This window comes from Anabas testudineus, chromosome 18 (genome assembly GCF_900324465.2).
Source record: "Anabas testudineus chromosome 18, fAnaTes1.2, whole genome shotgun sequence".
Classification (NCBI taxonomy): domain Eukaryota; kingdom Metazoa; phylum Chordata; class Actinopteri; order Anabantiformes; family Anabantidae; genus Anabas; species Anabas testudineus.
The window spans coordinates 14,173,452-14,194,096 of NC_046627.1; the positions used below are offsets into that span (position 1 = coordinate 14,173,452).

At 40.6% G+C, this 20,645-nt stretch overlaps 1 protein-coding gene across 1 annotated transcript; it reads right to left on the bottom strand.

Annotated features, from left to right (window-relative positions):
- Window positions 1–1,524: 1,524 nt before the first annotated feature.
- LOC113157564 (GRB2-associated-binding protein 1-like) lies at window positions 1,525–16,765 on the bottom strand. The gene is made up of 13 exons (XM_026353134.1): window positions 16,234–16,765; window positions 10,917–11,045; window positions 10,651–10,816; window positions 10,028–10,199; window positions 8,829–9,481; window positions 7,053–7,135; window positions 6,807–6,916; window positions 6,012–6,304; window positions 5,837–5,908; window positions 4,071–4,167; window positions 3,576–3,705; window positions 3,273–3,407; window positions 1,525–3,162 (listed from the first exon to the last, which is right to left on the bottom strand). The coding sequence occupies exons 1-13, from the start codon at window positions 16,306–16,308 to the stop codon at window positions 2,983–2,985; spliced, it is 2,295 nt and encodes a 764-aa protein (XP_026208919.1). The 5' UTR covers window positions 16,309–16,765; the 3' UTR covers window positions 1,525–2,982.
- Between the last annotated feature and the right edge of the window lie 3,880 nt (window positions 16,766–20,645).

Below are 20,645 nucleotides of genomic sequence, written 5' to 3' on the forward strand. Positions count from 1 at the left end.
GAGGAGATAAGATCAGAGGAGGACATTCCTATCATTAGATCAGTGTGAGTGTGAGCATGCATAAGTGTGTGTGTCGGTGTGTGTGTCGCGTGTGAATTACAGACTCCAGGTCAAATCCATTTGGGCTTTTGGAAAAACATTTAGAGAAGCACTGCATCTGAGCTGTGCTCAACTCACCTGTCATGTCACACGGACCAATTCAAACTGAATCCAGTTCTTTCATAGAGCAGCAAATCACAACAGAACCGCCTCGAGGCATTTCTCATGTTAAGGTGAATGTTAGGGATGTAGAGAGACAAAGAAAGAGCAAACACACAAGAATGAGATCACGCTGACGAGGATGGGACCTTCATCCTTCAGTCAAATGGACACTTTTAAGAAGTTCCCTCAAGACGTTTGTGTTGTATCATGAAGGCAGCGAACGGGAAGACATACTAACCTTGACTTTTTATGTTTGACCACCAAAAATTAATCAGTCAGTCCTTGAATCCAAGTTGATGTTGGTCCCAAATTGGAAGTAATTCACTCGAGGAGTGACGGACAGACATGTGAACTAGTGCTAGGTTAGAGGGGTCACTCTATTTATGAATGAAACACCGGTGTGACATCTTCTTCCACCCCTTGGATACAGTTGCTTAGCACCGCAACAGTGACATCAAAACATCATATAAACATTGCTTCCTGTAACACCAATTAAGAAAAAGTAGATCAACAAGAGCTAAAACGTGCCACTCCTTCACAATTAATTCACGTGGAGTAGTCTGACATGTACTGCATGTGCCACGAGTCGAGTGATTCTAATGAGTTTTTATTTAGGTTCAACGTGAGGTTGTTTGTGATCTGACTAAACTGATCCTCAGATGATGAATCCTATTAGCATGGGTGTAGTGGGTTAGAGTTAGGGCGTTAGGGTTGGCCTTGGGCAGTTTTGCTTGGTTGGGGTGTCAGGTCTCACTCCATTCAGGTCAAGTTAGGGCTGATATTAGTCTCGGGATCCATGTTTTTAGGAACGTTGTGGAAAATAAAACTTTAATTCAGTTGTTAACTGAGAAAAACAACAAGACCCGGCTAAAAACGTAGCTTTTTCAGTGCAGGTATTTTCACTGTTAGATGACAGTAAGCGTCCTTACTTAATACTTCACTGTACCTTTCTTATGAACATACCAAAATAAATGCTTGGAACTTTATTTACTCACTGCACAAGGCGTTTACATACACAACACATTGAATTAACACCTCATCAACTGCTGATCTGGACAAACTGACCTGACTGAGTATCAGTCCGAAGTGAATGGGCTGTGTTATATCAGTTCACCAAGTTTGTGACTGGGAGCGTTGTGCAGGTAGATGCAGAAGAAAATCTGTTGACGTCGGGCCATACGGGGTTACTTCTCATTAAACATGGTGTGTTAAGGTTTAACCACTGTAAACAAAGTATAGTGAATGCCAACACACTGACTGTAGACAGATGTGTCTGATGTTATGAGTGAATTGATTCATAAACAATTAAATGACTGAATACAATTTAACAATCAAGTTGCCAACAGTTTATTTATGACTAGATATTTTTTATTTACCACAGTCTCGTTTTGGAGGTGATGCCAAGTGCTTCTGTTTAAGCATTTGATTTGTGTCACACTAGAATCCAGTAAAGTGAGTGAAGTGTCACGTTTATTCGGCATCACAGAAACACTCAGCGGCGACATCACAGGTTTGACTGATTGCTGGAGGATGATTACACAGAAACACGATGACGTAACTCTTCTTTGTTGTTCATGAAGTCAGACATCCCACAGTCCAACATCTTTCTTGTTGTTTCAGCTGGAAACTTGATGTTTGAAATAACAGATACTTGGTTTGCTACTGGAAAAACTAACAGACTCATGTCTAGTGGCAGCTGCTGACCTGAAGAAGTAGATCTAGGCTTTTTTTTTTTTTTTTACTTTTGCAACATTTCTTAGAGGCAAATGTGCAGAAATGACCAAACACAGTTTTTCAAAGCACTATGAATCTCAGTCAAACTTTGAAACAAGTACTGGAGCTGAAACGTGAACTCGTGAAATGTGACACTCTGAACTCCCTGTTGCCTGTTGTGTCACTTTCAATACAGCATATTACGCAATTCTGCAACGCACCTGTAATTACAGTCACACCTGTCTGTGTTTTGTCTTTTCATGACTTTTAAAAGGACTGCTTCATCCAAGCAGCTGGTTCCTCATAGAAAACATGATGCCACTTTATAACCTTTTGTTTTTTATTTTGTAAGGGTTTACAAGTTGTAACTAAAGCATTAATAGTCAATAAATCACCTTTAAAACCTTTTAGAGATCTAATCATCATCATTGAGGATCATAGAGATCATTTTGATTGTAATAATACTAAGAATTTAGGAAGAATAATGACTCATGTAAACTTTGGGTTGTTAAAGGCAGATTGTATTGTGTAGATTAACACTGTTAAGAGTTGAGATTTAAGTGCTTTGTGTTTGTGATACAACATTTCTTACAGTATTCATCTGCACTAAGCAGCTCTATTGTTGTCATAATAGTAAAAAACACAATGAGTCACACACTGTTGCCCCGGATGAGGTGTTCCTTCATTAACCTGAACACTCACAGACACGCGGTAGTTTATTTTGATTTAGCCGCACACAGTAAATATTCACTCATCAAATGTAGGCCTATATTCGTCTGTTTTTAAAATGTGTTTGTGTTTGTGCAAATTGCTGAAATGATGTTTTGTAACATTAGAGAAACATGAAATATAAATGGTAAACCCCTAAGAACTGACTGTGAAGTGGCATCAAGAAAATACTAATCTGATTATCTTTGCTAATTTCACATCCTTGAAGGAAGGAAGGAAATCTCCTGAGGTAAATAATACTCACTAATAATTCACTGTATTTCTGTATTTTCCTGTAACAGCCTGTTAATTAGGATTCATTAATTAATTTAGGAGCATTTCTGAACAGGGTGTGCATCTCTAGCACTTTTCCTTCTCTGTGGACATCCTCCCATCATGCCATGCTTCTCTGGTGTTCCTCAGGGCCCGCGTCCTTTTGGGATCCACCACCACGTAGTCCACACGTGTGCGCTCGCCACGTGTACGCTCCTCACCTGCTCCGGTTTGCTCACCGTTGCCCCCTTCTGCCGTGCAGCGTTTCTGGTTGCACAGACACAAACACAGAAACATTGATGTGTGTCACTTAGTTTCACAAGCAAAACAATATATTTCTCGTATTTTTTACAGGGAGAAAAACAGAGTAGCGTTACCTGTCTCGTTGGTGTCGACCGCCCTGTGTGGAGGTCCAGGTCCAGGTATTCTACCTGTTTGTCTCCCCTGGCCCTCTGTAGCTGTGGGCTGCTGACACCACCCTCTGAAGCCCGGTGCATCATGAGCCTCAGAGACTTTAGAAACACACACACAATACGAGAAGCAGATGAAAATGGGGAGAAAAGAAGGAAAGACTCAGACTTTATATGTGGTCATTGGTGGTATACAATGGGTTTTAATAGCTGGACGCACAGCAGAAAAGCAGGTGATTATCGTATAATATATTATTAAGAGTCCTTTACCTGCTCCCCGGCACTGAAGCTTAGGCCGGAGGTTGTCATGGCAACGTAGTTTTCATCCGGGTCATCAGAGTCAGAGGAGGGGGACGAACTGTGAGACGAGCTTGGCCTGACTGAGCGACGGCAGGATGGACTGACACACACAAACACATAAACTTAAATGACATGACATCAGGATTTTTATTAAGGTCACTTTTACAGATGATATTCACTGATATGTTAGTAGATTTGCACAAGAAAGGCTTAATAACTTCATGATCTCACTCACCAACCCACCTTTCACACACTGTAAATAGACTAAATGTATTACCAAATCCATGTTGTGAATGCATTTTCACCTTTGTAATTTTATTTTACACCACTCAGGGGCAGCAGAGTGCAGCACAGCTCGTAGCTGCTCAGAGCTGTGTGGCTGTGTTTTAGACTTAAAACATTGAAGCACCCTCGTGTTGACGGTGCAGTGAAACGTCAGCACTTCTTTACAACACACAAACTTACTCTCGTGTGAAGGTTCGAGTGACAGGCGAGCGGACAGGGGGCGGGACTTCCTGCCAGTCTTGTTGCAGTGCAGAGATGTCCAGGGGAGCAGGTTTCACTAGGAGACAGGAGAATCACAAACATGTTTGTGCTTGGTAGTTATTAGATGATGTACTTCCACCTCCTTCTGGTGAGTTGATGTTTTGCAGCTTTCCACATACACATGAATACACATCTGGCTATTATCCAGTTGTGACACACTTGAATGACAAGTTAAATGTACTAACCTGACAGTTGTACATTAGTATCGCATCCTATTATCAGTACAATAGGATACAGAAAGTGAAAAAACACTGATCAGCAGTGTTTTGAGTGTTGCAAAAAACAACTCCTGAACTGTGAACTTGTGTTTTTAAGTATGTATTAATGTTTAATGTGAAAGTTACAGCTCTTTATAACGAGTCGTGTGTTTAAGTGTGTGAAGCCGTCATGTCACACGAGCTGTGGCCTTGTTGAGCAAAGTGGAAGCAGGTGAATAATTAAAACTGAAAGAGGTTGAAGGTGGGCAAGACAGGAAACAAAATGACTAACGGAAAAAAAAAGAGGGAAATTTATGGAGCAAAAAACAAAAGAAGAAAATAAGTTAGTGGGAGAAACAATGAACAGTTTCAGGAACCAAAACAGACAAGACAAAACTAAAAACAGGAATTAATTTGTGTTAGAAACTCACAAGTGCTTAGCTTTCTGAACCAAGATCAGAATATTTACTCTAACTAAAATATCTTTGGCGTCTTGCCATCATCCATTTAAACTGGTTCTTGCTAAGACGACAAGATAACAAAAGCTGAAACCTAAAACAGTTTTTTACCTGCATGACTTTTGATCAAAACTCTAAAAAAGGTCTATTTTTGACCTCTCGATTGTGTTTAATGCTGTTTCCATTTTACATCCAGTGCTGTTAGTTTTAACATCCACACTTTAAACCACATCTGCTCATAGAAACTATGTGTTTAAGTCTTGTGGTTACAGTAAATAAACTGTGGCTACTGTGAGACAAACACCAGGTTAACACTAAGGACCAGTTTTAATTAATATAGTAATAAGAGTAGACATAATCTTTTTTGAAAGTTGTCTTTGCTCCACCTGCACTCATCACTCCAACCTCTACAGCCTTTCAGTCAAGCTCACAACATAAACGCTGACTTCATCTACACAGAGCGTTGGCAAACACAGTGAGTTACATCATGTTGGAGGAACGTCACCTCCTATCCAACAATATGTGACTCGAGGTCTATTTACTTCTGCTGGTTTGAACCCCATCTCACAGTCTTTCTCACAGGGAATGAGGTTTGCTCAGTTCGACCCCAGCTGCACCATCTGTTCATTAAAACTGTGTCATGGGCCTGAAAACAGTTAAAAGCTAATAAGCGAACCTGGAGGCAGTGATGGTGGTGCTCACTTCATGTTTGGTTTGTGTTGTTGTGTCTCAGTTCCTCAAAATGAGGAATGTTGTTGAGGCCCGTGCACAACTTTAACTTAATGGTTTAAATATTGAACCTAGGGGAAGTGAGAGGCTTTATCACTCTGAAACAAGTGTATTACAACCTCTATGTTAATAAGGTTCAGTGTTGAAATATTATCTTCATGATGATGAACTTTTATCTACTAGCCCACAAAGTCCACAGTGTTTTACTTATGGACTGAGTAAAACTATATAGATTCAACCCAATCCATCATAAAAATAAACTAAATAAAAAATGGAAAAAAGCCGTAACGTTGGCTTGTACCTCTTGATTTGTGCGGCGTCTCTCCAGTACTCTGTCCGTCTTTTCTCTCTGCAGGCTGAGTCACTGAAACCCCTAGAGTAATAAAGATATAAAATTAATCAAAAAGATCATAAAAATATGCTTCTTTTCTTGAAGACACTGGATTAGCCATGACTTACTTATAATCTCTACTTACCTCTGCGCTGCGGTTTCAGGTTGCGGTGGATTGGAGGAGGTACGACGTCAACCTCCACTCCACCGGTGGGGTTCACTGTGTTTCTCCAAAGCGGAGGGGTAAGGGGAATGGCAGGAGTCGTGGGATTACGGAAACCCATGTGGGCAGGCGGTGGCACTTGCCTCCCCAGGGAAGCCAAGTCAGTGGTGGTGCTGGTGGTGGTGGGGTGAGTGGGATTGGATGTGGTGAGGGGGGTCATGGGGACATAGTTGCCATCTTGGAGCTGGACGGACGGGTCAGATGGTGGAGGTACTCTGGATGAGACAAACAGTTTTAGATGAAGAGTTTAAGCTTTTCATAAAAAGTCAGAGAAGGTTCAGGGATCTCCAAAGGGTTTGGCTTGTGGAAGTGGGTTCCACTTTCTATTAATGTGTACTTGCATGCATGCACAATAGCTTTTCAGGCTTTTTGAAGGACCCCTTGATGGAGTTCAGGCTGTACCTTGTTGGGTTTCTCTATCCTACAGAACATAATGGCTTCTCATGGGTTTCACTGGGATATTTATAAGGCTAAAAATGTTACAGAAGAGCTGCTTGAAATTAGGATTCATGTCGACCAGTCCATTACCAGGGTCAAAAATGTTGGTTTTCGCCCTCTTGTGGAGTTTGAGAGCCTTGCAACAACCTACAGTAATATCTCTGCAACAATTTGATGTCCACTTTAAGATTTTTTATTAATTTGGTTGGAAAAAATTACAAATTAAATAAAAGAAAATAATCTTATCATATATAGTATGAGGTCTCTTGTCTGACTAACCTTGGTGCAACAGGAGGCTCGGTTGTGGCAGCGCTCATGGGAACATAGTTTTCGTCCACATCATCGTCTTCAGAGCAAACGCTGCCCAGAGGTACCATTCCTTTATTAAACTGAGACGGGGAAAGACCAAGAAACCAAGAGATGCATTTTACGTTCTGACAGTTTCATTATTTGAAACGATAAAAGAGATTTAAAAGAAAATGATAATGAAAACTTATTGTTCAGGTTTTAAATGCGTTGACTTACAAAGTAACTGTTGAAACTCTCGCTGAACTCAAATATGCTCGCTCTGTCTGACAGAGAACGAGGGATGTGAAAGGACTCACCACCTGAAACAAAATAATACAGTTAACCACCAAAAAAGTCAGTGCTCCAAGATAATACTTACCTAAATACCTAAAGGATAATAGTTATAATAGTGGTATGAACACAGCTGATGGCGGTTAGCTTACTTAATCATTGAGGCCGGAAACATGAGAAAAGCTCCTTCCGCAGTTCCGAAATCCGCCTCACATATCACTAATTAACCAGTGGTGCCTCCTTTGTTTAATCTATTTCCAACTGCTTCCAGTTTTTTCCAGGGAGCAAAGTTGCTTGCAAGAAACTGTATAGTGTAAGAGCATTTACCAAAGAGTCAAACATTAAAGTGCTGCATAAATGTGGAACTGGGAACATGGGAAACTGCATATGTGTTAACCCAACACTAACCACAGTGCAAAAATCATATGTAACCTATTCACAGAACATTTGTGCAGCTTCTGCACTCGCGTTAACAGATAACAAACTGCGATGCTGATCGCACTCACAAATTTTATGCAGAGTGGAAATGGAGCTCGACCAGATCTGACTTGATATGAGAGGTATTTACTGAGAAAGAAAGGAATCATGCACAAAGCATCAAGCCTGGGCATGTGGAAATATAAAGGCTGTTGTCTTAAAAGTGCTCTTAAGCTGCTGTGTCTCTGTGAAAAAAGAACACTGGAGAATTGTCTGGTTTCATAACATGTACATCTTTGCCAGCCAGGCTGGAAACAGAGATTTGGCTCTCTGTGCTGCTGAGGGGCAAAGTTCGCGTTTTATTTATGCAAGTAAATCGAATTATGGTGCAAACCGGCACAAATCGTTTAAGCTGTGAGGATTTCATCAATCAACACTGCCAGCTCTATACACTAAAGCGTCTTTATAAATACAGAGCTCTCTGATTTTCCACTTAAGTAGCACGCTTGAAACTATTAATGTTTATTTGCACTAATGCTGATTTACACTAAATTGATCAAGCTGGCATATGAGATCAGCTACTACTACTTTTCTTTTATACACTATTCATTCTCATTTGCAACAATGAATAGTAAGGGGGGAAGAACAATTAAAGGACTTGAAGGGGGAGCAAACAAACTTGCTCTTTTCTTCGTCTTTATTCATACAACATGGGAATTAAATTCCCATGTTTACACATTCATCAGAAGCCCAACATAAGCAATCAGTAGAAAACCACTTTATATATATTCAGTTGGATAGATAGACTGAAATACAGCTGATCAGCAACATGCAATGCGACTGTTCACTATGGAAAAGAGGTCTTCATCGCCTTTAAATCATGTTCAGCTATGTAATATAATAAGGACATTTGTTATTTGATCAAACGCAGTAGCAGCATTGAACAAGCCTGAGATGTAGAAAAGAATCAGTAAGTTCACACTGGTCTATTTTTATGGAGCGTAGTCCACTCATTCATTATTTAGACGTGAATTTTCTAAATGGATGACAAGTGCTAGAATATTACTGTTTGGTACATTACAATTTTAACTATAGGGCTATTTATTCAGCTGTAACCTGATGGGAACAAAGTGCCAGTAGATAAGACAACTCAAGTGTATTTATGGACCTTTCGTTGACCTGGTAATCACCTGATGAGTTCGGTTATTTGTGGTTGAGAAAGTGTTAAATATTGTCTGTTAATAAGAAAGTCAATCAGTGTGTTTCCATATATAAGTTAAGTTAAGACACATTTTCTCTGCCTACCTGTCTGTGTTCGTCCAGAGATAGTGAAGGTGTTACTCCTCAGCAGGCCTCCTACTCCACCCTCTACAGCTCCTGACTCTGAGGTGGATCGGGGAAGTGTTGCTGGTTCTGCGGTCTCTCCGTGGACTACGATGGCGAGGGGCTTTGGCGGGCGTGGAGGAGGAGTTGCGGTGGACGCGTGGAGCTCGGCCTGGGTTAGAGAGTCTACACTGGGGGTTGAGGATGGGCGGCGAGGGGGCTGTGACAGAGGCGTGGATGCCGGACGAGGGATTTGGTAACCACTGGTGGTGTGTGACTGCGTAAGTGGATGAACGTTGGAGTGTGTGTCATCACTGAGAGGAATCACCACAGGACGCAGGTGGAAATCTAAAGAGTGTTTTCTTGGATGTGGAGAAGGGTGACAGCGTCTTCCTGCTCGTTTGTGAAGGTCAGAGGTCATACTAGCATCCAGAGACTGGCTGAGGGGTCCTGTCATGGCCGCAACTGTCCAAGGGGCTGATCTAAAGCTGGAGGAGGACGACGTAGGCGGGAGGCTGTTGGGAGGGAGGGAAGGGGATGAAGAAGAGGAAGAGGAGGAGGAGGTGGCAGAAGGAGGAGGGTAGAGGTTGTCATTGTAGTCGGTTTCAAGAGAGGTGGAGGATCCTAAAGGAGGTCTGGAGACAAGGAGAAATGATGACAAGAGAGTTAAATCGGAGCTTAACGATTCCTAAATATGAACAACAGTAGACACAAACTGGTTCTGTTTGAGTGACCACATCATTTTTCTGCTGAAGTTTCAAATGCACTTTCTTTGTGCTTTGCTTCTTTGTGTCAAAAATCTCCCTGTGAGCTGCGGCCAACTTTCCATACCTCAGCAAACCACCATCAGATCTCTGTGGACTGATGCAAATCTTTCCAGCTAAGGAATAAAGAAGGATTTATTGTGCTGTTGTCAACTGTCCCGTGAAGGTTTGCGATGTCAACACTCTAAGAAGTATGTGGGTGTGATCCGGGCTAAGATAAACCTCTAAGTTCCTTACTTAGATTCAACAGGTCTGATCCTGTTACTCTGACTGTTTAAGCTTCAGCTAGTTTCTCTTGGTCTGAAGCACAGTGACAACTGTATATGACACATGTACTTTTTAATAAACTTTAACTTAGCTTTTAAAAATAAAGTAAACTCAGTAAATAAAACCACGCAGGAGAGGAGGTGTGCTCACCTGATGTGACTCTGGCAGTGTGATAACCACATGTAGTCCTCCTCGGTGTTGCCAGCGGTGTGGTTGTAAGGGGGTGGTACTGATCCTGTTACCGTGGTGATGGTGGCAGTGCCACTGGTTGGGCTCATCACAGCGATGGAGGATGAGCCTGACACCGGAGGTCTGTCTGCAACTGCAGGAAAAAAACAAGTCACTGTGAGTACTGTAAGCGCCTCCTACGAAAAAGTTATGAGATTAACTTTTGATATTAGGTTTCGATATGAACCAGTGGATAGTACTGATCCTTTATGTCCACATCATGAATCAGTATCCGTTTTCCAAATGGTTAAAACACTAAAGACAGAATGATTCACTGCAGGTTTATAAAGTCTCAGCTATCTGTGCAAAAAACAGACAAAGTGCAAATGACTGTACATAATGTGCTCATTTTATATTTTAATATATAAAACCATATCCCCATCTGAGTCGAAGAAACACACACAGTCGACACAGACATTATTTCTTCACTCCTCCCACTTGTTTTCACACTGACTCAGCCACAACCCACACACACACATATACACATCTATCCTTTGCAAATCAGTGTGAGAAAATATTTGGATCCGTCCCTTCTATGGCCGTACCGTCGTCAGTCGGGTTGAAGCCACAGAGCAGGCAGATGGACGTCACCCAGCGGTTCATGTCCTCTTCGGACTCGGCCACCAGGTACCAGATCCTCTCCACCGTCCTCAGGTCGAAAACAAAACTGCTCTCCAGCTCCTTCTTTGTGAACGACAGGCCGGCATCCACCTGAGGGAGAAAGGGGGAATCAGAGAATAAATAGTTGAATGAAAAGTGTTGTAATCAGAAAGATCATAACATCAAGAAGTTCGACTTCTTGTCTATTTACCTGTTCACACAGGTTCAGGTTGATGGTCCTGATTGGACGGCGCGAATGCTGGTTCTTGTAGTACTGCAGGACGTCCGGCTCCCCAGTCAGCCGACCACTTCGCAATACGAACCAACGCCTCTTCCAAGCCTGGACAGAGAGAAAGTGTCAACATCAACTAATGTCAGCAAATAAACATACGACTGATGAGATATTATTATGGCCACGTACAGTCAGAAAGACAGAAAGAGAACAACACAAGTGTAGTTGGAGTTCATGTCAAATTGTGAAATGTGTTATATGTATAGAACATAAATAAACACTAACCCTCAAACATAACAACGACTAATACCGTGACACCTATTAGGTGACTCGTCTTATTGAAACACTAATCTCATCACCACAGAAGAATGTGCCGTGTGACCAAAATGAAAACAACCAGCAGAAAAGAAACATACTTTGAGTTGGTTTCACCAGACACACACACAGCTTGGTACATACGGTGTAGACAACTCCACTAGAGGCTTATTAACAAGTGTCAATAAAACAGACCATGAAACACAGAGCAGCAAGCAGCAAGACAATTAAAGCAAACTAATCACCATCGCTAATGGCTGTGAAACACACTCAGGCTCCCCAGAGGATGAACCCTTTCTATTTTGGACCATCTATTAGCTTTGATCTAGTGGCATCATCACAACAAAGGTGACTTTGTTAGAAGTCAACAACAAGGAACACGTCACATTGAACGTGTTGATTGTCGAGTTCACGTTGAGTTTGGTTCTTTCTCTCGGACTCGGTCACTGGTGCTGGTGTCTCTCTCCCATGTCAGACGTTTTACAGTCCAGCGCACATGAATGCTAACTAAACATTTCGAAGACACGTACTGCGAATTGCTAAATGTTTGACACGTCCCTCAGGATGCTGCCACCGTGCACCGAGCATTGTGGGTAGGGTCCACCTCCCATGAGCGAGCCGCCACAGGATGACACCTCATACTTCACACATGACTCACCACCTATGTGACTGTGACTGTGTGTGAGTGTGAGGACTCCACTGTATGGTGTGTGTAGGCAGTGTGTGTGTGTGTGTGTGTGGCAGAAACACCACATGATTATTTCAAAGGTGTGAAGCAGAGCATGAAGCGGGATTTTAAATAAATAACAGCATGTGCACACACACACTGTCCACACAGTGATGGTTTAGTTTTGCTCCATAATTATCTATAAGGAGACAGAACTGGTGAACGAGAGTGATCTAAAACACAGGACGGAGCTTTGTTCAACTGTTCATGAGGCTAAATACAGAGCAGTGTGTGTGTGTGTGTGTGTGCCACCAGTAATCCAAAAAAACCAAATCCATCTCCTCCTGTTTATTAGCGTTTCTCAACAAAACCAATGTGAGTCCATGTGTGTGTGAGCGTGTGATCAAATTGCGCAGCAATTAAACACCGTACAGCACATTTCCCCTTCTTTCTCTCCAAACACGGACAGGAAGAGGAAGTAGCTGAACAGGAAATACCTCTAAGAGATGGCAGTAGATGTGTGTGTGTGTGTTTTCTCTCTGTCCCCTTCGTTCTGTTTGATGATCAGTCGTCTTCAGGCTGCTGGCCAAATAAAAGCATTGAATGGCAGCACCTAGCTTGAAAATATTATTCTTCTAATATGGCTTCTAATGAAAGGAACAAGACAAAGTTGCACCAACTGTTTGCAAAACTGCCACTAATTCTAATTCTGTGTGTAAGTTAATTAGTTAACGACTAATTAAACTCATCCTGTAACAGTAAACATATGTATCATGGATCAAAACAGATACTGTATGTTCTCTTTTGCAAAAGATAAATACAACCATAGGATTAATGTCCATGTAAATACATTTTAATACATGTACAACTTCATGAAGTGCAGACCAGGCTACATGTGCATGTTTATCAGCTTCTAAAGAAGAGGAACTGCATCCTAAAGCGCGCTGCTTTAGCTTTTACTTTCAGTTATTGTGTTTGCTGCGTGTGTTGTATCAAGTAAAATCTCACTTCACACTCAGCATTTCATTCCTAGAATCAACAATGAGCTGCTTTAATATCGGCGATTTAAAAGTAATAATGATAACCTCTTTTCCTGTGGCAGAGAATACCTTCTCCTCTCCTTTCATTTTGTTTCCTCTTTTGACCTTTGACCCCTCCCGAGCAGGAAGAGGGCACAATGGATCTAAAATAACATTTCCTCCATCCTGCCTCTAAACTAAAATTACCACCAGACATGAAGTTCCTCATTTACTGATCTATTATTCCTCCTTTTTCTCCTTCACGTTTAATTTCTCAGAAGTGCAGAGAGACACTTTCAGTTTGACAGAAATCGCTGTAAACACGGTGAGAAAACTGGAATGGAGCGTTCACCTTTTACATCCTCCTTTAATATCATCTAGACTTTGCTGTATCGTTGTTTTCTTGAAACTACTCAGAGTGGAACTGAAAAAGCTTCATTTAAAATGGCACATATTGCATTAAAGATGGATTTTAATGTGACTTGTGACTCCTTTGTCTCTCTTTTCTCTATAATTGCTACTAGTAAACATTATATTGTCATCCTCAAGTTAAACGCTGAGATCTGGGAACTGAATGGGAACACACACAGACACATACGATACGTTGTAGACAAACGCTCTCCCAAATGAGTGAGTCCAATGCCATTTTAACAGATATGAACTATGGTCAAAATAAAATCCAATCCCTTTTGTTTTAATGATTGTTATTATACCTTAATAATCTTTGGACTTGGACTTTTACACCCAGTGCATTGAAACTCGATCACGACCACCCAACATGATAAAGAAAGGAAAGCTTAACATTACATCTGTGTTACGTCTCAGTGATGGATGAACCCTTTTTAAACGGACTCTGTTTAGATTCTGCCAGGACATTGTTGATACTGGTTTTCTCTTTTTTTACGACTTAAATATACAGGTTCGACTGGATCTTTTTACGGTTTGCTTCACTATATCCTGAAGAACTGGAAGTGCGCTTGTCTGCCAGCTTCTAATCTGTCTGAGGGAAATGACCTCCTCACTCCACAATGTGTTATGATAGAACCAGAACCAGCTCCAGTGAAAAGTTGGGGGGTCTTTATTAACGGTCATGAGAAAGACTTTAATGTAAGAGCTGAAGTTGAGGTATTATTTTAAATACATGTAATTGGATGATCTGTGTGGCTTTTGATTTGTGTTTGTGGATTTTAAGTCTATGAAAACACTCTCTTTTGCTCTGTTTCATGTTAACACAGTACCGTCTCTCTAACCTTTCACAGATTCAGCTGTGTTTGACCTCGTCTGTCTCTGTCTGTGTATGAATTTTTGTTGTAGACGAGAGGATTCAACTCATCCTTCTTCTCGATTCTGTTCCATTTCCTACCCGTGTGTGTGTGTGTGTGTGTGTGTGTGTGTGTTTCCAAATCTTCAAAATCTTCAGGGAGGCCCCCCTCCTCCTCCAACCAGGCCCAGCTGAGAGCGATTAGTTTATTACATAACTCAGTTTTTCGACAGAACGGGGAGCGAATGATGACGAACTTCAACCCAAAACTTAGCATGAACACATGAACTCACACGTTGCCTGACTGATCCATGTGAGAGTGTGTGTTGACAGCAGATATACAGCTGGTCTGTGTGTGTGTGTGTGTGTGTGTGTGTGTGTGTGTGTGTGTGTGTGTGTGTGTGTGTGTGTGCACACACTGGGTTGTGGGCTGTATACCACCATGACTGAATATATACAAAGCCTGAACAGAGAGCTGCAGCCTCTCTTCTTAGCTCCGTCTCTCTCGTCTTTTTCTACTTTTGTCTCCACCTCTTTTTCTTTCTTCTTCTCCTCCTTCGCTCCCACCTGCTGAGGACTTGACTGGAGCGAAACCAAGAAAGTGGAAATGTGCACAAACGTTTCCCTCCTAACATAACGTTTAGTTTGATGTTGTCGAATATGGATTGTGGTTGATGAAGTTTTTATAATTCAAACATTTAAAGCTAATGAAGGACAGTACACTTTTCTATTATATCTTGAAATAAAAAGTTGCCGGTTCAGGACTGAAAATTTTGTATGTGGCCTTGAAAAGCTCCAGCTGCTCCTCCAGACTGTGATAGTAAAGGCAACTTCCCTTTTTGTGTGTGTGTGTCTCTAAACAACAAAGTTTCTTCTGCACTATTTGTTCTTTCTTGTGTTTCACACACACACACACACACACACACACACACACACACACACACACACAGACACAGTTCCTCAGAGAAAAGAAAGCATTTAGCACCAGAAGAAGAAACCAAATTCAAGTCACAGCACACAACAAGAATGACAACTGAGCCCCATTTGCTCCGTAAAGAATGAATCAAGAATTAAAGAAAGGTTCAGGGAAGCAGCGGAGGGGAGATGAGATTAGCTCAAGTCACTGGGAAGGCATGTCAGATATGCAGCACGTGTTTATGTGTGTGTGTGTGTGTGTATGTAACTGCCAAAGCTGCTTCTTTACTGGAAAGTGAACTGGAAAAACAGACTTATGCTGATTTGACTTCAGTCAAAATGTACTGTTTTGAGCTCTACAACACGTTTTTATACAATTCATGCACTTACCCAACGATTACCCATGTAAACTGTCATATTCGGTGCTGACACAACATTGAGAACAAAACTAAATTCATGCAATCATCACGTTTTCCAAGTTTCTGGTTTCCAGTTCATGCAGAGAGACAGGGCAGTTTACAAATGGTAAACATATAAAATAACATATGTTTACCATTGTTGTAGTTTGTAATGACTCAGAAAGGATTGGTAGAAAATTTCAGCTGTGAGGAATGTTGCCAGCGAACAATGTAATTATTAAATAATCCTATTATCACACTTTTCTCTGCAGCCTACAAGCTGTCAGCTCTCTGGGAAACACACATGCTACAAAGGCTAAACTTCACTTTATTCAGTTGTTCAAAAAATATACATGAACTTGATAATTCACTTGTTGTAATTGCTTTCTATCCAGTCATAGCGGTGGACCGATGCGTTGCTGCTGAATGTTTTATTAGTTTATGATTATGATTGTGCAGCTTTATCAAATGACTCAGTGTGTAAACAGTGATGAAAGCAGGAACTAATATTCAAGCTTAATTAAAAACGACACAGCAGAAGGCTCATGAACAGACAGGTAATCCTGTGCTGAAGTTTCTCTCACATGACATGAAGCTTTTAAAATAGCACATAGAAAACACTAGAAAATTGAATTTTTGTGTTTTAAAATCTTTTCTTCAGTTTGTTTTTGCTAAAAACTACAATAGTAGTAGTTGTAGTGCAATACAGTATGGTACTCACATAGCGGCGTAGCTTTTTCTCCGGTGGTGATTTCCTCAGCCAACCCTCACACACCACTTCTCCAGCTGCACTCATCCTGAGACCAGCCAAAAAATAAAAGACTCCAAGAGCGCGTCTGATCAGTCACTTAATCTATTATCAGCTGATCAGGATTCCCAACAGTCACTCAGACTCAACCAATTAAGTGTCAAACTTTTCAATGAGGTGACAGATGAAGTTAATCAGACGTGAAATTAGTTGATTAGACTTCCAGTTACTTCATCAGTCTTCCAGTCAGGCATGAATACTTGGCTTCAGATCAGTCAGTAATGAATCCACCTCTTCTCCCTGAGCCAGTGTCCAATCAGTAAATCAGTCGTCCAGCCTCTTTCTGATCAGTCTTCTAATCATCTCAGAAGACCTTCCAGTCAGTCTATCAGGCAGCTCAGGTCCACACACGGCGCTGATCCTCCTTCGATGGCTGAGTAAAGGAGTCACACCTCCTTCTGAGAGCTATTCTACTTCCCAACAGACCTCTCCCTCCTCTCTCTCTCTCTCTCTGGTTGTGTCATAACCAAACACAATGCCTGAGCTCCGACATTCCTTTTTCTTTTCTCCTCCCACTTTTCCCCTCCTCCTGCTGTTCTCCCTCCTTCCTCCTCCCCCTCTGCTCCTGCTCTGTATAACAGGAAACTCCCCCTGTGGATAAGTATGTGCGTGTTCCAGAGACACGCTGTTTTTCTCATGCTGGAGAAAAGACATGCCGACCTTGAGAGAGAAGTTTAAAAGAAAATCTAAATGAAATGACCTGATGTAAAAAAGAAAACATGCAAACAAAACAAGACAAAAATATGTTAGAATTCAGCAACAATTGATCAATTAATGACTAATTGCTCTAGTTGCATGCTGCTCCTTGTCACCAATGGAAGATATAAATTTGAATGTGACTTTTTGTGCTCTGTTGAGTTATATTTCACAGTCATATTTACACATCTGTCCGTCCACTAAGTATCCATGATGTAAATTTCAGCAATACTCTGTGACAGTCAGGATGTGATGCAAATAACTTAGATGTGCATCTAAAAACTGATCACTTTATTACATACACTGATCTGCCAGGTCTCCACCACCCACTACCTCAATAATAAACACAGCAGAGTGATAAAAAGTGGCCCAGCAGTGGAAGAGATTATCATTTTTAGATCCCAACATGGCTCAAGCCATTTAATACAATGTGATTGTATTGTGAATGTGAAAGTTTTCTCCTGAGCCACAGATAATTATACAACTGAATACCACTCTATTTGACTATTAGACTAAACGCTGTGCTTTGTGCACAAAAGTTTTTTTTTTTCTTAAGGATATTTTACAAATACTAAACCATACTAATGTTGAGGTGGATTAGATGAAGATGTGATTTACTGATATAAATGTAGAGATGACTGCTGGTATCTAGTGGTGATTTTAAGTACTACAAAATAAATCAGCCTTATTCCCCCAAGTAAAAAAGAACAAATCTCTAACTCAGCTTCATCAATTCACAATTTACAATGAAGAGAAATGCCACCACACATCAGAAACAAAAATAAACAAATAAATAAAAGAGCCACGTTCCAGCTAATTTATAATCCGCAGACTTTATATTTGAATAAAACAACAAGAACGGCCGCTCTGGGCTAAATCACTTTTTTTAATTTGAATACACACCAGTCTTTGCTTACATACAGGTCATTTGAATTCTGCAAAAGGTTCATGTTTATAGAAGATAAAATAAGTTACATTTGCATTGGTATATTATGGACCTGGAAACTGGCACGAATGTCAGCTCCTATGATGGTTTTGAAAACACGTTCGTAATAAGATATTTTCTAGTCAGTCTAATGAATTTCTCCACATTTCATCTTTTTTTTTTTTTTTTGTATCTGAGCCAACGCTGACATTTAAGTACAAATAAAATAATGCAAATAAAGTTTTGAAGTTAATTGTTCAGATTTTATTTCTATAATGGCAAAGCTCCATCCTGTTTTGGATCTACATGGAAAAAAGAGACAGTGACAAAACATATTTGCCTACATAAATGAACCGGATCAAAAGTATCACAAGGTCTGGATTGGTTTTCCAACATGCAAACCCCTCTCCATCCCAAGTCTGCATTTGTTCCACACACACTCACAAACATTTTATACGTTGTGTTTTTGTGTCAGACACCAGTTTTCAGCAGACTCTGAAACGACAGGAGGAATCTCTGAACTGACAAGGTGGGTGTCCTTTAAAAAATATTCAGACCAAGAGCTACAACATTTGTCTTTTATTCATTAATTTGCCACTTATTTTCAAAACAATTTAATTTATAAAACATCAAAATCAGTAAAAATAAAAAAAAGCCTCATCAGAAATTCTCACAAAGTGAAGGTGAAGTTGCAAAGTGGTTTGGTTTTGTTGGTTTTGGTTTGATTCCATAAAAATTTTTAAACCCTTTTTTACAGTATAAACTGATGATTTAAGACAGAAAACACAGCAACATCACTTCAGAATATTCAATATATTGGTTATAAATTTTCTTTCATTACCAAATTAGTTGCCAACAATTTTTCTAATGATGGGCTAACACATAAATCAAGTAATCGTGTTTATAAAAAGCATGCTTTTATTTTAGTTTATAAGTATAAACTTTGTATGGAAAAGTAAGAAACATATAATAAAGTGTTTTTCTTTTTTCATTTAAACTTAACTAACTTAAACAACTAACTTAAATAACTTTATTATTAGTTACAGTTCATTTGAGCTATGACCTAATTAACTACAGATGACTATTATCACTGTACGGTACTGTGACATTTCTGTTATTTCACCCAACTAACATATTTTACTTTAACTTATTTAATTTTAACAGAGGTCTTAATTTAATTTGCTCATTTCTTTTATTAAACTGTAACATTTTTATTAACTTTTAAATGCTTTTTGCAGTAACTTTCCAGCATTTTGCTGATAGTTTTCTCAAAAGACAACAAACTACTCAAATGTTCTTATTTATTTTGCTCAAACTATTAATTGATTGTTAATAACTAATTAAGTAATTGTTGCAGCCATGAACTCAATTCTGGGGGATATAATGTACTGTTTATCATCAACATCCTGTGTCTGCTACAGCTCAAACTGGACAAATTGAGCAGCAATTGCTTGTTTGTAATGACCTAAAGATTGTTAAAGACACAAACACATTTGAAGAAAACACAAACCAGCTCAGTGGTATAGAAATCCAGTTTTTAGGAGACTGGTTTGCTCTTATTAGAACAGTATTGACTCTTGTGCATCTTATAAAAGAAAAGATTATCACCGTCCCTCTCTTTCGTTCCCTTTCTTCCACCTAAGGCCTTCATGATGGCAGCCAACTCATCCTCCTTTCCCAGTTTCCTCCTTCTTCCAACTCCCTTCTTTTACAAGTGCTTTGACTCCAGAGATGGAAATTTAATCTTTATCACCTTCACCGGCGCCAACATCCTCCTCCTCCTCCCTCTCTGTGTCTTTGTCCTCTACCTGGGTCACCGACGACTTCGGCAGCAGTGCCCTGCTTCAACAAGTTCCTGCGACTTCGTCACCTACCACATGGTTGTCATGGAGATGGTATGCATCCTCGGGTCCATCCTCTACTGCGTTGGCGTCAAGCTTGGCTTCCTGATGATGATCATGGTGGCGGTCCACGTGTTTTTCATCGCAGTTTGTGGACAGATGTTGTTTTACAACCTCATCTGTACAGAGAGCTACTTAGGGGTCGTTCATCCCATCACCTTCCTGCAGATGAAACAGGGCCGCGGGATCCAAATCAGAAATATGATCATTTGGTGCATTTGGCTGCTGAGTTGTGCTATGATGAGCATTGTGGTTCTAAACAACCTTGACATCATTTTCCTAATTTACTTTGTGCAACAGACGTTTTCTTTAGTTGTCGTCTCTTTCTGCAGCTTTTCTGTGGTCAGGGTACTGAAGCATCATGGGCCCGGGGAAGGCAGCAGGGACAGGGAGAGGGCTGACCAATCAAAGCAGAGGGCCCTCCACACCGTCACGGCTGTCACTTCGGTTCTGTTGTTGAGGTTTGGGGGGAGTCTGGTTTGCACTACATTATACCAGTTACCTCAGCTGAGTCACATCGATCCCTGTGTGGTGATTTTTTCGGGGTTCTGGTTCTGTCTGCCCAGCAGTCTGACGTCACCACTGCTGTTTCTACACAGAGCGGGGAAACTACCGTGTTTCAAAAACAGCAACGAGTCGGGACACGGATCATCCTGAATAAAACAGATCTAAACTCAGTATAATTTTCAACTATAAATCAAGCATTTGTACCCAAACTCTTCTCTGCAGAAATTGGCAATATCCAAACCACACTTTGAAAGACAACACCACACTCCCCCTTTAGCAAATGAAACACTAAATTC

Coding starts and splice junctions, on each gene's coding strand:
- LOC113157564 (XM_026353134.1), bottom strand. CDS start 16,308: ATGAGTGCAGCTGGAGAAGTGGTGTGTGAGGGTTGGCTGAGGAAATCA. Junction 7,136..8,828: donor CTCTGGACGAACACAGACAG/GTAGGCAGAGAA, acceptor ATTTTGTTTCAG/GTGGTGAGTCCTTTCACATC. Junction 3,163..3,272: donor GGTCGACACCAACGAGACAG/GTAACGCTACTC, acceptor CTGTGCAACCAG/AAACGCTGCACGGCAGAAGG.